The following is a 15,833-nucleotide window of genomic DNA, read 5'->3' as shown; positions in this document are numbered from 1 at the left end:
CAAACTTGCCATCCTCCTGTCTCAGCCTCCTAAATTGCTGGGATTACAGGTGTGCACCACTGTATCTGACATTCCTTCTGTCTTTTAACAGCTCAGAAGTGTTTTCCTACCTGGAGACCCAAGACATTTGTACTTAGGAAGGGGGGAATGGTTTTTTGTTCCCTTTTGACTACAGAAACAAAGGAACCTGTCAATTTTTCTTAGAAAGGCAATTTCCTGAGCCATAATTCTCTAGTTCAGACCTGACATTAGACATGATTGAAATAAATGCCTGTTACAATACATTTACTCTCTTAATGTTGAATACCATCATGGTAATCTGAAGGTCAGTATCAAAGAGGGATAAAAAATTATTTAATACATATGAAGAGCTAAGGTTGCTCCAGAGTTTTTTCTTCCTGGATCATTTTCAGATTTCATTAACATTGCCTAATAGTCCAAATGAGAAAATACCAGCTGGGTGCAGTGGTACATGCCTGGCAACTTTGGAGACTGAGGCAGGAGGGTGGGAAGTTTGAGGCCAGCCAAGGCCACTTAGCAATACTCTGTCTCAAAATAAAAAATACAGTGGACTGGGGATAATAGTTCAGTGGTAAAGCATCTCTGGGTTCAATCCCCAGTACCTCAAAAGTAAAAGAATACCATGGTTGTTACTGTCTAAAGTTGGTTGGATTAACTATTAAAATATTATTATGTTTCAGCTTAGGAGTTACTTTATTATTTAGGGATTTCATCATAGTGGTATTTTACATAATTTGGGGTGTTATTAAAAGTCATTGTTATCCTTCATCTATTGATTCTACTATGAAATGAGGAAAAATCAACAGTAGAATTAATTGGGCTCAAAGCAGTTAAATAATGATGTAGGAGGGATATTATAGTTCCTGGAGGAACTGATTTATCTGAAGGCAATACTGCGTGAAAGAACCCAAGAACACTTTATGCAGTTTTGCTTTATGTAGTTTTGAATAAATAATTGCTTTGACATCAAATATGCATTTTATTTAACTAAATGAGAATTATTTCTAATTCATTATGCTTGATAGATTGCCTTTGATAATTCAAAAGTTAATTCTGTTCTGTAAATTTTGGTTTTGTAAAAGAAGTAAAATAATTGGCTTGATATTCATTTAGGGCCAATTTAAATTTTGTGACTTTTAAGAGGTTATTCAGTTTTCAAGTCTTTATAAAGGCTTCTTTAGCCAACAAATTAGGAGTGTTGGCTAGATTACAGTGTTTTTCCTTTATCTTCCTCCCCCTAGTGCTTCCGCTATGCCCAGACGTTCAAGGTCACTCAAATGGGATTTGTGCATAATGGGGCGAAAGGTTGGTTAATATGGTCCTATGCTCTCAGTCTCTAGGTAACAGGAGAATTCGAGTGGATGTTGCTGATCAAGCACAGGATAAAGGTAAGAAAACTGGTAGAACTTGCTGTTTGGTAGTGGTCCAAGAATGACAAAGCAGAATAGAAATAGTGGTGAGCCTATCTGAATCTGAGTCATAGTTCTCAATCAGTTTTGTTCCATATGGGACTTAACAATATGTTTGAAGGCATTTTGTGTTACAACTGAAGGGAGTGCTGTTGGTATCTAATAAGTAGAATCCAGGGATTGATCTATAATATGTAGGACAGCCCTTCCACATCCAGTAATTATTCAATCCAAAATGTTAGTATAGTGTTGAAATTGAGAAGCCCTGACAGATTTAAATGGACATTAAATCTGTATAAGAAGGGGCTGGGGATGTGGCTCAAGCGGTAGCGCGCTCGCCTGGCATGCTGGCGGCCCGGGTTCGATCCTCAGCACCACATACAAACAAAGATGTTATGTCTGCCAAAAACTAAGAAATAAATATTTAAATTAAAAAAATCTATATAAGAAATAGATTAGCTATCTAGCAGTATATTGAGCACAAGAGGGACCTCATTCATGTATGTTTCAGGAACTCCTGGCCTACACAGACTATGAGAGAGAGAAGCATTCAACCAGTAGAAATAATGTGAGGAAAAGAATGACCTGGTTACGTTGGAAAGTACTCTTACGGGGCCTGGGGAACTTCATGATGACAGTGTGATATAAAAGAGGGATTATTATAATGGTGTTTGGCTGTGTGAGAAACAGTGAGAATGTCTTTATGAGGTATCTTGTGGTTTTTTGTTTTTACTCTATCTATAGATAGGGATGATCGTTCTTTTGGCCGAGATAGAAATCGGGATTCTGACAAAACAGACACAGACTGGAGAGCCCGACCTGCCACAGACAGCTTTGACGACTATCCGCCTAGAAGAGGTGATGACAGCTTTGGTGACAGTAAGTTTGGTTTTTTGTTTGTTTTTTAATAGTTTTTTAGTTGTACATGGACACGATACTTAGTAATTTATTTATTTTTATGTGGTGCTGAGGATCAAACCCAGTGCCTCATATATGCTAGGCAAGCGCTCACCACTGAGCCAAGAAGAATTGGTAGATACAAAAGGAGAATTCACTTTCATGAAGAAACACAACAGATAAGCTAGTGAAGCCAAGTAAGAGTTGAGCAAGGTGGCTATGTGAAGAACCTTCCTGTGAGCATCAACTGCCTTACTACATCAAACAAATAATTAAAAGAATGTCATTTTCATAGACTGCCTGAAACCTTAATGGGGATAATTATATGATTATTAACAAAAATACATGAAAAAATTAATGCTGTTTATAATGTTTGGAAAGTAATGGAATGCTTTATCACCTAACATTATAACAACAAGAATAGAATTTAAAACCTGTTACACTGAGGGAAGAAAACACGTATGTATAAAAATCTGAAAAGAGTAATGTGTAATGTTAATACTAATACATTGTAAAATTATAAAAATTTACATGGTAATGTAACTACCCTCATGATTATAGATAGGGGTTAGGGATACTGTTAAATTTGTAGTATATTACTTTATTTTGTACTACGGATTGAACCCAGGATTCTTTACTACTAAGTTATATATAGCCAGCCCTTTTATTTTTTTGTTTTGGTGATGATGGGGATTGAACCCAGGGCCTTGTGCATTTGAGGCAATAATTGCCTTTTTTAATATTTGAACTATTTTAAATAAAAAGAAATATGAGCAAATTCACAAGCATTTAAGTGTTGCGTGAAATTTGTTGAAGTCTGTATCAAATGAGATTGGGATCACAATAATTCCTTTTAGAGGGAAGTTTTTATTAATAAGTTATAGAAGGAGGGCTAGGGTTGTGGTTCATTGGTAGAGCACTCGCCTAGCGCGTGCAGGGCCCTGGGTTCAATCCTCAACACCACAGAAAAATAAAAAAATAAAGGTATTGTGCTCAACTACAACTAAAAAATAAATATTGAAAAAGGATGTCGAAGGAGGAGGAAGGAATGACAAGTCAAAAAGAAGTTTATAATCTGACTTTATCATCTAGTGTATATAACCAACAAAGCCTTGGGGAAAACTACACTTCTCTTCAGCATTATGCAGGACATTCTATTGATAATAGAAAGAAATGGCTCTTGAAAGAAAAAGCAGATGAACCAAGGGTCCTGTTTTGAGTCAAGGAACATGACTATTTTCTCCCCTGACACCTTAAGGGAATTTAAAGCAAGTTGGATGGATAATAAGAAAGTGAGTATGCTGTTGTTACTCAAAGCTGCCCCAAAGTCAGCTTTTAATTAACATGAGTTAGAAGTCCCAGATGACACCTAAAGGGCAAAGGTTCCTATCTGATATATTAGGCCAAGGGGGGGAAAATGTTAACTACAGAATCTCAACAGCATACTAATGTGTTTCATTTCTTTCGCGAGGGAGTTTTAGACAATGAACCCCAGGGCACTTAACCACTGAGGCACATCCCCAATCCTTTTTATTTATTTTTTTTTTTTTATTTTGAGGCAGGGTCTTGCTAAGTTGCTTAGGACCTCACTTAGTTGCTGAGGCTGGCCTCAACCTTGCCATCATCCTGCCTCAGCCTCCCAGCTGCTAGTATTACCACACCCATCTAATGTGCTTCATTTTGTGTGTGTGTGTGGTGTGTGCTGGGGATTGAACCCAGGGCCTTGTGCATGCAAGGTAGGCATTCTACCAACTGAGCTCTACCCCTAGCCCAAATGTGCTTCATTTTTATTAACATTAGCTTTCCTTCGATTTTCTCAAAGTTTTAAAATACCAGGGAATGTTATGTCTCGTCACATAGAAAAAAAATGATGTGTTTCTAGAAAGAAATCGTTATTTAAAAGGCAGTGATGACATAAGATATCTGTATCACCTGCACAAAAGAAAACTGGAAGATCTGATATCAGACAGCTGGAGCCAAATAGTGAACTACCCCTTTTATCCTTGACTTCTACTTCCCAGTCTGCCACTAGAGCTACTACATTCCTTATACAGATTTCTGGGGTTGGGTGTCTGGCTTAATGGTGAAGAGCTTGCTTAGCATGCATGAGGCCCTGGGTTTGATCCCAGCTCTTCTAAAATAAGAGACTAACAAATTTCCATTTCCGGGGGCAGGGGCTTCTAATACTAATAAGAATGTGTATGCATGTATATAAAGTACAGTTTATAGCATACTTTTTATCAAATGTGTCTTGAATACATTTAGTAAATGTGATTGTTTTAATAGATAATTTAGATGGAGTCTTAGAACTTATTTGATTTATAGCTTATTTGCTTCACATTTTACTGCTGTAAACAGTACTGCAGTGAATATTCTTGTATGTGTATCTTTATTATAAATCAGTTTTTTAGAAATTGATTTGTCCCAGAGAGCCTTGGTTTTAAATCTGTTATGCATAACTGCAAAATAACTTTCCCAGTGCACTATTGTTTTAAACAGTGATCAGCAGTGCAGGAATTGACTTACATCCCTAAACTTTACCATTTTGCCATTTTGGCTGTAGAAAACAATATTCTATTAGTTTCCGTTACTTAAAATATCAGTTTTTTAACAGTTACATGTCATACTTTTATCACTGTTTGCCTTTCAGATTTATGGTTTGTATGTTTTCCCCTGCTAGACTTTTTAAAACAAGTCTTTGGATCTTTGGTATAAAAGCATGGAAAATTCCAACTGTATTTTGCTAATGTTGTGTACTTTTTTTTCCTCACTGCTATACCCCTCCCTCCCAGACATGGTCTCAGACTTGCAATCTTCCAGTCTCAGCTCTCCAAGTACCTGAAATTACAGGTGTAGATCATTGCGCTTGGGGGTGGGGAGCAGGGGTAAATACCCCTTTTTTAACTTTTTGGAAATTTATTAATGGATATGTAGACAATTTTACATCTCACCGCCACCACCAAAAAAAAGTGTTAACCTAGCAAAATTAAGAAAAATCTAATTCTCTGACATGGATCACAAGGTAGGGTCATGTAACTGTCCTGTAATAAGGTGTTTATAAATGGAACTCAGCCTAGTTTTACCATAACCATTAGCACTCAAAAATTTTTAAAAGCTTCTGAATGCATAATATAAGCAGAAATGCTTATATGTAAGCCACATCTATTTTAATGATATTATTTCTGTTACACTACCTTGGGTTTTGCATTAGTGAGCATGACCTAAGATCCCATTTTTGGTGGTGGTGGTGTGTGGGGGGGGGGGACTTGAACATTTTGTAACTTAATCAGTCACCGAGGTTTCACTAAAAGTTACCATAGTGGAGTGAAGTCAGGGAAGGTTTATGTCACATTGATTTCACCAGGATTATTTTAATATATCAAAGGGGGGGTTTACTATGCTAGACAAATTTTTAGGGAAAAATGCTACTAGAAATGTATGCATCATCATTGAGTCCAGTGTGCCATAAGACATCTTAGCATATTCATAGCATTCTTTAATACCAAAAAAGGCACATCAACTAAAAAGTTCGTTCCACTTAAAGGTTTGAAAATGTTTTTTCTAGATTTATAATTTAAATGTCTTAGGATGGATACTAGGTATATCAGTTTATAGTGGCATTTGAAATTAAATGGATTTACTGATAAGGATTAGTCTTTAGTCTTCCAATGAATGATTTTATAGGATATGATTGTTCAGATTTTCTTCTTACTAATAATAGTAAGGGTGAGGGTGATAAGGCAGGTTTTGAGTTTTTTAGTACTATTGAAAATTGCAAGTCTTGGTGTACTAATGAATTGGTAGAAGGCTGCTCATGTTTGCTTTGTTAATTGCCTCAGGATCTCTCTTTTAAAATAAACTGTTTTAAGAGGAACAGAAGGGAAATCTGCTACCTCTTTTATACACAGTGCGAATCTCAGGGGATTTCCAACATACCCTCATGTAAGGAGGGATAGTAAACAGGAGGAGTGGTTAAGGGCTTCTAGGAACTTAACTGCTCCCATAGGAAAGGAATTGGTCAGCGTTGGGCCAGCAGGTTTTTGGCTGAACTGTTAACTGCCTTTCTCACCCAGTAAATCAATCCCTGTACTTGTTTTCCTCTTTGAAACAAGTCTTGGTTACCTAATTCTATTTTTATTATTATAACTTTAAACATGAAAGTTATTCCTCTCAATTCATAGCAGGTGCCTTACTCTTTGCTTGAATCAAATCATTCCTTCACTTTTGTTTTTTAATGTACAATGTTTTTAATTTGCTATACAATGTTTCAATTGTTACAGCTGGCAATCATTTCATATGTAAAATTACATTCCCTTTGTATTTCATGTGTAATTTGCCAATTGAGTGGGTTTTATATTCAGGTTGGATTATGCATGTTTATGTAAGTAACAGCTGTGTCTATGTGATTTATTATTTAAATATAAGTTCCCTGAATATTTGGAAAAAGAAAAATCTAATTCAACATGGATTCTTCCACCTTGTAAATAATAATTTATTTATCTTTATAAACAGTGAGATAGCAGTGAAGAGGAACTCATGATCCAATCTATTACTGTTTTTACAATGTGAAAAAAAAAAAAGGAATGATGTTACATGTCTCTTTTTTTTCTCTAGAGTATCGAGATCGCTATGATTCCGACCGATATCGGGATGGGTATCGAGATGGATATCGTGATGGCCCACGCCGGGATATGGATCGCTATGGGGGCCGGGATCGCTATGATGACCGAGGCAGCAGAGATTATGATAGAGGTAATTATAATATAATTCAGTTAAAGTTCTTTGTTTTAAGAACTCATTCTCATGTATTGTTTTTGTTTTTTTTTAATTTGGGGTTTGGGTGGGGGTTGTTGTTCATTGTGTTTTGGTTTTCTTGTTATATTTGTTTGCCCTAACCACCCCCCCCCCCCCTTGGTGACAATTTGTGATGTTATTTACAGGCTATGATTCCAGGATAGGCAGTGGCAGAAGAGCATTTGGTAGTGGGTACCGAAGGGATGATGACTACAGAGGAGGTGGGGACCGTTATGAAGACCGATATGACAGACGAGACGATCGGTCGTGGAGCTCCAGAGATGATTACTCTCGGGATGATTATAGGCGTGATGATAGAGGTAAACATTTTCTTTTTGCTTTTAGACACTGGAAAATTTGCAGTTGTAAATTACATTTGTGCCTACTTCAAGTGTTTGGAACACAATTTATGCATTGCCACAGAACGTAGAAAAACATTGGAAAAGATGACGTGATAGAAATAAAGTCGAATTTTTTTCATCTCATATGTAAAGCATATAAATTGTTTTAATTAAAAAACTACCATTTTCTTCTGTCAGATGAGTAATGTGCCAAAGTTAAAGAGAGGTACACCTCAACAATGGCATAAACACCCAATTATCACACTTATGAACCACAAAGGATCACATTCTTAAAATCAAGTAATTTTGTCTAGTAGTTGATAGTGGCTGAAAATTTCATCCTGGGTAAAAGTAAACAAGATTAAAATTTATTGAAAAATAAAAAACGTTAGGCTTTTTTTTTTCTTTTCTTTTTGGTGGTGGTGTTACTGGGGATTGAACTCAGGAACACTCAACTCCTGTACATCCCTAGCTGTTTTTATTTTTAAATTGCCCAGGCTAGCCTCAAACTTGTCCTTCACCTCAGCCTGAATTGCTGGGATTATAAGTGTGTGCCACTGTGCCCAGTTTTGTCATGTTATAATATCATTTCATAAATTATATTTAAAATAGGTGGTGTTACAGGCACTGTGGCATATGCCTGTAATCTCAGTGGCTCAGGGAGATCAAGAGTTCAAAGCCAGCCTCAGGAATTGAGCAAGGTCCTAAGTAACTCAGCGGGACCCTGTCTCTAAATAATATATAAAAAAGGGCTGAGGATATGGCTCAGTGGTTAAGGGCCCCTGGGTTCAATCCTAGTACCAGAAAAGATAATAGGTGGTGTTAAACTCTTTTCTCAAAGGAAAGGGAAAGAAATAAAAATATTAGGGGCTGGGGGTGTGGCTCAAGTGGTAGCGCGCTCACCTGGCATGTGTGCGGTCCAGGTTTGATCCTCAGTACCACATACAAAGATGTTGTGTCCACCGAAAACTAAAAAAAAAAATATTTAAAAAAATAAAATATATATATATATATATATTAAGCGTGGTCTCATTGTTGATAACTGGCAATATGAGGTTAAAACTAAGCTGGGTATAGTGATCCCTACCTGTAATCCTTGCTGAGCAAGAGGATCACAGGTTCAAAGTCAGTCTCAGCAACTTAGCAAGACCCTGTCTCAAAATAAGAAATAGGCTGGGGATGTTGCTCAGTGGGTAGCACCCCTGGGTTTGATCCTTGAGACAAAACGAGAAAAGGTTTTGTTGATTATAGTGCTTTGTGCCACAATGGATGTTTCTTAACTAATTAGGATTAAGATTTTTTAAATGCCCCTAGTATATTGTATTATAAATCCTGATTTTTTACTTTTTATATTGGAATTGAACTTTGCCCAAAGCTTTATTTATATCCACTATTTTCTCTTAATTCCATTCAGTGTTTCTGGGGTCACTCTACCACTGAGCTACTTCTGAAGCCCTTTTTATTTTGAGATGGGGTCATGCTAAGTTGCCCAAGTTGGCCTCAAACTTAGAATCCTCCTGCCTCATCCTCCCAAGTAACTGGGATTATTGGCTTGCACCATCATACCTGGCTTTATCTTCAGAGTATTCTGGCAGCAAGGATGAAATCTACTTCCCTCGGGGTTCAGGTTATATTCAAGAGTCTTCCTTATTATTACAAGCTTGTTCTATACCTGTTGAAAGACACTCATCTTCCACAGCCCATTCTATCCCACCCCGCTTTTTCTTCTCCTGTCAGATGAGTAATGTGCCAGTGTTATAGCAAGGCTTAAAGAGGTACATCTCAACAACAGCATGAAAGCTCAATCGTCACGCTTATGAACCACAAAGGATCACATTCTTAAAATCAAGATAATTTTGTCTAGTAGTTGATTATGGCTGAAAGTTTCTTCCTGGGTAAAAGTAAATAAGATGATTCATTTACTACTTAAATTTGTATCTTTTGGAGGGCCTTTCCTGCAGTCTCTGTCTTAGACATGGTAGAGGAAAGAGTAACGGGACTTTATGTTTAAGCTCCCCATTTTCCGATCTCCCATTCTCTTCTGGGTTGACTGGGCCACTAACCTGAATCCCATGTAGCATTTCATGAGAGCTGTGTTTTTGGAATCTGGCTTCCAGCCATTAGCTTATGATGATTTGGAACTAAGAGTTTCGTTTAACTTAGGTCCCCCCCAAAGACCCAAACTGAATCTAAAGCCTCGGAGTACTCCTAAGGAAGATGACTCCTCTGCTAGCACCTCCCAGTCCAGTCGAGCAGCTTCCATCTTTGGAGGGGCAAAACCTGTTGACACAGCTGCTAGAGAAAGAGAAGTAGAAGAACGGCTACAGAAGGAGCAGGAGAAATTGCAGCGCCAGTTGGATGAGCCAAAACTAGAACGGCGGCCTAGGGAGAGGTGAGGTGTTTTTGTTTCTTTGTTTGTTCTGTTTTGGTATTAGGGTTTGAACTCAGGGCCTCATGCATGGTAGGCAAGTACTCTATACCACTGAGCTGCATCCCTAGTCTAATGAAGTTATATTCAATTACAGATTTTTCATTGGTATTTTTAGTGCTGCTTAATGGGGGCATTTGGGAAATTTGTGGTTCTTGTTGTCACTTGATAAGCATTTAGTGGGCTGTGGGGTATTAGGCAATCTGCAGTGTATGGAACAGTTTTATACAATACAGAGTGTCCTATCCTTCATGATTTTAGAAAGGCCTTTGCTTTTGCTGCCACAAATGTAAATTGGTGGCACTTTAATATAAAAGTAAGCAAATTGTGACCTGTGTCTGTTTGGTTTTGGGGGGGGGGTTGTTTTTTAGGTTTTTTCTTAATATCTTTTTTTGTTTGTTTGTTTTTTAAATACTTGTTTATTTTAGTTGTAGTTGAACACAATACTTTTTATTTTGTTTATTTATTTTTATGTGGTGCTGAGGATTGAATCCAGGGCCTGACGCGTGCTAGGCGAGCACTCTACCACTGAGCCACAACCCCAGCCCCCTCCCCCCTGTCTGTTTTTGTAGATGAGCTTTAGACCTTCAAGAAAAAAAAAAAATTGCCACCCAGTTCTTTTCTATATAGAATAAAACTCCACAATGGTACAATAAGTGTAGAATTCAGAAAATTTTTACATCATCTATAGAAATTATGTTGAGATTAATAAAAATTACATTTACTTCTTTTCAAAAGTTATTGATTGGCATAGAAAATGTTTTTTCTCTTGTTGAGTGTAGGCTAGGAATTCACTTGCATTGATTTTTGTGTGTATATACTTAGAGCTATATTATCTTCTAAGTGTTATTTCAGGGTAGTAATCATTACACAAGTATTTAAAAAGTGTATGTAGTAGGGCAGAAACCTGTAATATAGGCCCTGTTATGAATGGCTTATATGATTGGGTTAATAAAAGATGGTGTTGGAGATGATCAAAGAGGATTTTTTTTTTTTTTAATTTTTATTTTATTTTTTATTTTTTTGGTTGTTGATGGACCTTTATTTTATTTATTTGTATGTGGTGCTGAGAAATGAACCCAGGGCCTCATGCATGGCAAGCACACTACACTGAGCCACAACCCCAGCCCCAAGGATTTTCTTAACCTTTTAGTTTGAAGAAAAGCATTCTCATGCACCCATAGAGGCAGCAAGTCTGATAAAATAATTGCTGGTTCTTAGGGGTCAGCATGGGTCCAAAGGAGCCTTCTTTGAGCTGCACACAATGTATTTTTTTGTTAAATCTCTTTTGTACAGACACCCAAGCTGGCGAAGTGAAGAAACTCAGGAACGGGAACGGTCAAGGACAGGAAGTGAGTCATCACAGACTGGAACCTCAGCCACATCTGGCAGAAGTAAGTCAGACCCTGGTGGGTATCACATTATCGCTATTTTCAATAAACTGCCCATAACGAAAGTATGCAGAGATTGTGCATTATTAAATTCAGCTAAATTCTGAGTTGCATGTCCTGATCTGGGTATTGGGAATTGAACCCAGGGGCACTTTACCATTGATCTATATCCCTAGATGGTTTTTTGCTTTGTTTTTAATTTTTAATTTTGAGGTAGGGTCTTGCTAAGTTCCTGTGGCTGGCCTTGTATTTGGGATCATCCTGCCTCCCCAGTTGCTGGTATTACAGTCATCCTCAATCAAGCCCAGCACATAACTATTTGTTAACATACATGCAGTCGTTATTTTTCCTATTTTCTGTGCATCAGTAAAGCATTTTCTTAAAATTACATATGAGAATCATAGTTTAGGGATCCCTCCATTGATTAGCAGCCAAAATAGGTTCTTCATTTAAGAATGATTATGGAAAGCATTAAATGTGGATGTGGACCATTTTCTACCCTCTTGTGATCCTGGTAGGTGTTAAGAATAAGTCTGTCTTGTCTCTTGCTCTTTCATGTCTTGTCTTGATCTTTCTTGTCTCTTGATCTTCCCACTGTTTTGGGGTGAGACTTTTACTGGGGATTGCACTCAGGGGTACTTGACCACTGAGCCATGTCTCCAGCCCCCCCCCCCCCCCTTTGTTTTTCTTTCTTTCTTTTTTTTTTTTTTTAAAGAGAGAGTATCTCACTGAGTTGCTTAGTGCCTCACTTTTGCTGAGTCTGTCTGGCTTTGAACTCTATCCTCCTGACTCAGCCTCCTGAGCTGCTGGGATTATAGGCGTGCACCACTACACCCAGCTGACCTTCTTCCCACTTTTGACTTCACAGATGCACGAAGGAGAGAGAGTGAGAAGTCTCTAGAAAATGAAACACTCAATAAGGAGGAAGACTGTCACTCTCCAACTTCTAAGCCTCCCAAACCTGATCAGCCTCTAAAGGTAATGCCAGCCCCTCCACCAAAGGAGAATGCGTGGGTGAAGCGAAGTTCTAACCCTCCTGCTCGATCACAGAGCTCAGACACAGAGCAGCAATCCCCCACAAGGTGAGTCAGCTTGAAAGAGCAGCTGGTTAGCCTGGGATAATAAATGTAATACAACTATGGAAAATGTCCTTTGGATGATGGAGTGTGTATAAATGTTGTCTTGGTTCTCAGTTCAGATTCATAGGTATACTGCTGTTGGCTCATAAGAGCCAGTTCCATTTTCTGGTCTTTTGATAGCCAGTCATCACTCTAGTGTCTTGAAGTCAGTCATGGTGGGAGTATTTTGCCACATGAATCTGCAAACGCTTACATGAATTACTCCTTTCCCTGCCACATATTGGCAGTATAGCTGTGGGAGTTCACTTCACTGAAGCATTAGATCTTTAAGTCTTTCCTCTTTTGTATATAAGGGATACTACCACTAACCTTGTACAATTGTGATAGAAGAGATTCTAAGATAAGTAGCAGTTAATGAGCAGATTATTGCTGTTTTTTTTTTTTAAAATTTTTATTTTAGTAGTCTATAACATTAAGGATGGGACTTCTTGTTTTCTGTAAAGCTTACTGCATGTGCAGAATAATCGTAGGTTTCTTACATGTTCTTTTCCCTAAAACAAGGGATGATTGTGATCATGTTTCCCTTCTAGTGGTGGGGGGAAAGTAGCTCCAGCTCAGCCATCTGAGGAAGGACCCACAAGGAAAGGTAAGACCATACCTAGGGTAAAATGTTTTCATCTATAGGGCTAAATGAAAAGACATCCATAATAAACCCCCAGACCAAGAATCAAGAAACTTGGATCCGTGTCTTTATTTATTTATATTTATGTGGTGCTGAGGATCAAACCCAGCACCTCACACATGGTAGGTAGGCAAGCGCTTTACCACTGATCCACTGCCCCAGCCCCAACCTGGGATCAGTGTCTCTTGCTTTCCCAAAAGCTTTGTGTTGAAACTGTTAGATTATCTACCTTTTCCTGCCAGGAGAGGGCAGGAGTGGCCTCTGCAGAGAAAGTGTGAAGCCTTGCCCTTTCCTGGTAAAACATTTCTTTGGAAGCAGGGAGAAATTGGATGGAAATTAACATATTTATAGCACAGTAAGTCCAGATTTGGAAATGTCGCCAAGAGCAAGGTCAAAGTTACTACAGAACATCATAGCTCTTGTTTCCAGATAGCTTTTTCAGATTAATAAAGCCTATAGGTGGGACTTTTTTCTACTTGAGGATAACCCAGGACGAGAAGAGTGGTTATTTCACTTTTCTTTGTTTTTGCATTTCTGCTCAAGCAGACGATAATAAAATAGATGGAATGAGTGTCCCAAAAGGCCAAACTGGGAACTCCAGCCGTGGTCCAGGAGATGGAGGGAACAAAGATCACTGGAAGGAGTCAGATAGGTATGCATATTTTCTTTCTCATCATTTGCGAATTTTTTATGTGGTTTTAGATGCATGGGTCTTTGTGATGGAAGTTCTTGGTTTTCCAAGCACTGCCAGATTTCTCATTTCAAACAAACTAAAGTCAACCCAAAACAAACAGTTACATTAAGAGAATGTGATGTCCAGATAGCACGAACAGTTGATAGGATGTACCTGTTGGGGGTCAAAACTACATTCTTGTCTATGTTGGGGGAGTCCCCTCCCAAAGATATGGTTTTATGCTTACATCTCTGCAGGAAAGAGGGCAAAAAGGATCAAGACTCCAGATCTGCACCTGAGCCAAAGAAACCTGAGGAAAATCCAGCCTCTGTAAGTGTTACTGGCTTAACCTCAACTTCTCAGCTTCCTTTGGCCATTGGCCTTCTTTACATTTGGGACTGAAGAGTGGTTGGAAATAAGACATTGGTCTTAGTTCAGACTAATGAAAAAAGTTGAGATGAGCTTCCCCCCCCCTCACATTTACTGCTCTCATGCTCTTGCAAGGTAAAGGTGAAGATAGAACACATGTGCTTCTGGCCCTCTTTCTAACAACTCTGCTAGAAAATGCTATGAGCAAGCCAATGGGTGTAGTCTTTACTGTCATCCCCATTTGCCAAAGTATTTGCATTCTGTCTTGGATTTTGATGTGGGAATCCAAGGTCTTCGTTATCTTGTCACTGTCTTCTGTTACAGAAATTCAGTTCTGCAAGCAAGTATGCCGCTCTCTCTGTGGATGGTGAAGATGAAAATGAGGGAGAAGACTACACTGAGTAGACCTCTGCGTCCTGTGCTTTCTCCTAGTCTCTCCACCCTGGAACATTCAAGAGCAAATCAAACCTCTATCCAGACAAGACAAATAAAACTCACCATCTCCTGGAGACCTTTCTTAACTTTTTTTTAAAAAATGAAATGAAATTCTTTTGCATGCTGCTGCAGCCTTTAAAGTATTGAAGTTACCGGAGAATCGCCAATGTAGCCAGAGAGACAGAGACTACAGCTTTTTAATGGAAAAGTTGTGGTGTGTTCTTAAAATACCATGCAGTTGCCTGTGTGATTAGTGCCTAGGGGCCTCCATTTAGAAGAAATGGTAATGACAGTGGTAAAATGTCTGGATTGGTTGGGCAGTAGGGGAGGTAGAGGTATAAGGAAGAGTGAGATTTCTACCTTTTAATTCTTATTCTATTGTGACATATATGAATTCTCAAACATTATCTGAATAAATTTTCCATCCTTGGAAAGGTAGATTTAGTCTCAAATTGTTTTAGTCTCCAGGAGGCTGCCAGCCCTTCTTCTTACTTTAATTCTGAGTTACTGGGGCCAGCCTAGGGGGAATTCCTTTATTTTTTTACCCCCCAGGGGGGTAGTTGGGAGTGAGTCTACAGGCCACTAAAGAAGAGGACTGCTTGGGGACCAAAATAAATGGGGAAATTGTGGTTTGAAAAGCTTTTGAGAGGTGATGGATTAGTTTGCACTGGGTAGTAGGTGTGACCTCCAGTAAACACTTTATTTCCTGGAGCAGGAAGCACTTAGGGTCATGGGAATTCCCAGTCTTTTGTGCGTCCTGGTTTTGCCCTTTCTAAACCGCTATCCTTTTTAAAAGCTCAAATACATCCACATTCTGTTGAAACCTTGAAGCTTTAAAAAAAAAAAAAATCAGACTCTTGTCATCTCATGTTCTTCATACTACTTTCACCTCCCAAAAAGCAATCCATTTAATTCTCGGATCTGCTCTCTTAGGCATTTTACATCTCAGCCACTGGAAGCTGTCACCTGAGGAATCACTGCTTTTCTCAAACAAATCAGCTCCTTGATGTCTTTTGATTCTCATTCCTTCCCTCCATCCATGCCTGCTCCTGCTGCTTTGACCCCTCTTACAGATCAGACTAGTCTAGAATTGATGGTCTTGGGTGGTGAATAAGGATGGGTAAACAGAGACAGTTAAATTGGAAGACTTTCTTATGACTTTGGGGGGTTTTAACAAGTTTTCTTCTCTCCACTGAAATTCCACACCAGTGCTTGGATTTATAATGTGGCCTAGACCAATGTGTGGTTATTTTGCTTTTCGGAGTTTGTTTTTTTATCTTCCTATGAGAGAATAAATGATAATGGAAAGAACTA

At 38.5% G+C, this 15,833-nt stretch overlaps 1 protein-coding gene, 1 non-coding gene and 1 pseudogene across 6 annotated transcripts in view; 1 reads left to right on the top strand and 2 right to left on the bottom strand.

The window, feature by feature from the left end:
• Eif4b (eukaryotic translation initiation factor 4B) overlaps positions 1-15,833 on the top strand; it is a 28,763-nt gene extending 12,930 nt beyond the window's left edge. For 2 of the 5 annotated variants that reach the window (XM_034636851.2, XM_071609827.1), the window contains exons 5-15: positions 1,355-1,409; positions 2,175-2,309; positions 6,942-7,079; positions 7,268-7,441; positions 9,626-9,854; positions 11,187-11,299; positions 12,150-12,363; positions 12,951-13,006; positions 13,586-13,694; positions 13,973-14,045; positions 14,409-15,833. In XM_034636851.2, the coding sequence (XP_034492742.1) occupies positions 1,355-1,409; positions 2,175-2,309; positions 6,942-7,079; positions 7,268-7,441; positions 9,626-9,854; positions 11,187-11,299; positions 12,150-12,363; positions 12,951-13,006; positions 13,586-13,694; positions 13,973-14,045; positions 14,409-14,489 (1,377 nt within the window). In that variant the 3' untranslated portion in view covers positions 14,490-15,833. The remainder of the gene's footprint in view (positions 1-1,354; positions 1,410-2,174; positions 2,310-6,941; positions 7,080-7,267; positions 7,442-9,625; positions 9,855-11,186; positions 11,300-12,149; positions 12,364-12,950; positions 13,007-13,585; positions 13,695-13,972; positions 14,046-14,408) is intronic. The other 3 variants (XM_071609830.1, XM_071609829.1, XM_071609828.1) reach the window with 3 other exon arrangements.
• On the bottom strand, positions 7,655-7,745 carry LOC114104087 (small nucleolar RNA U13; annotated as a pseudogene).
• Positions 9,194-9,294, bottom strand: LOC114104085 (small nucleolar RNA U13). Its single transcript, XR_003584777.1, has one exon. It is a non-coding gene; the product is annotated as a small nucleolar RNA U13 (small nucleolar RNA).

The sequence above is a fragment of the Marmota flaviventris genome, chromosome 3 (assembly GCF_047511675.1).
Source record: "Marmota flaviventris isolate mMarFla1 chromosome 3, mMarFla1.hap1, whole genome shotgun sequence".
Lineage (NCBI taxonomy): Eukaryota > Metazoa > Chordata > Mammalia > Rodentia > Sciuridae > Marmota > Marmota flaviventris.
Note: the sequence above shows the minus strand (reverse complement) of the source record. Positions and strands in the feature narration are given on the sequence as shown.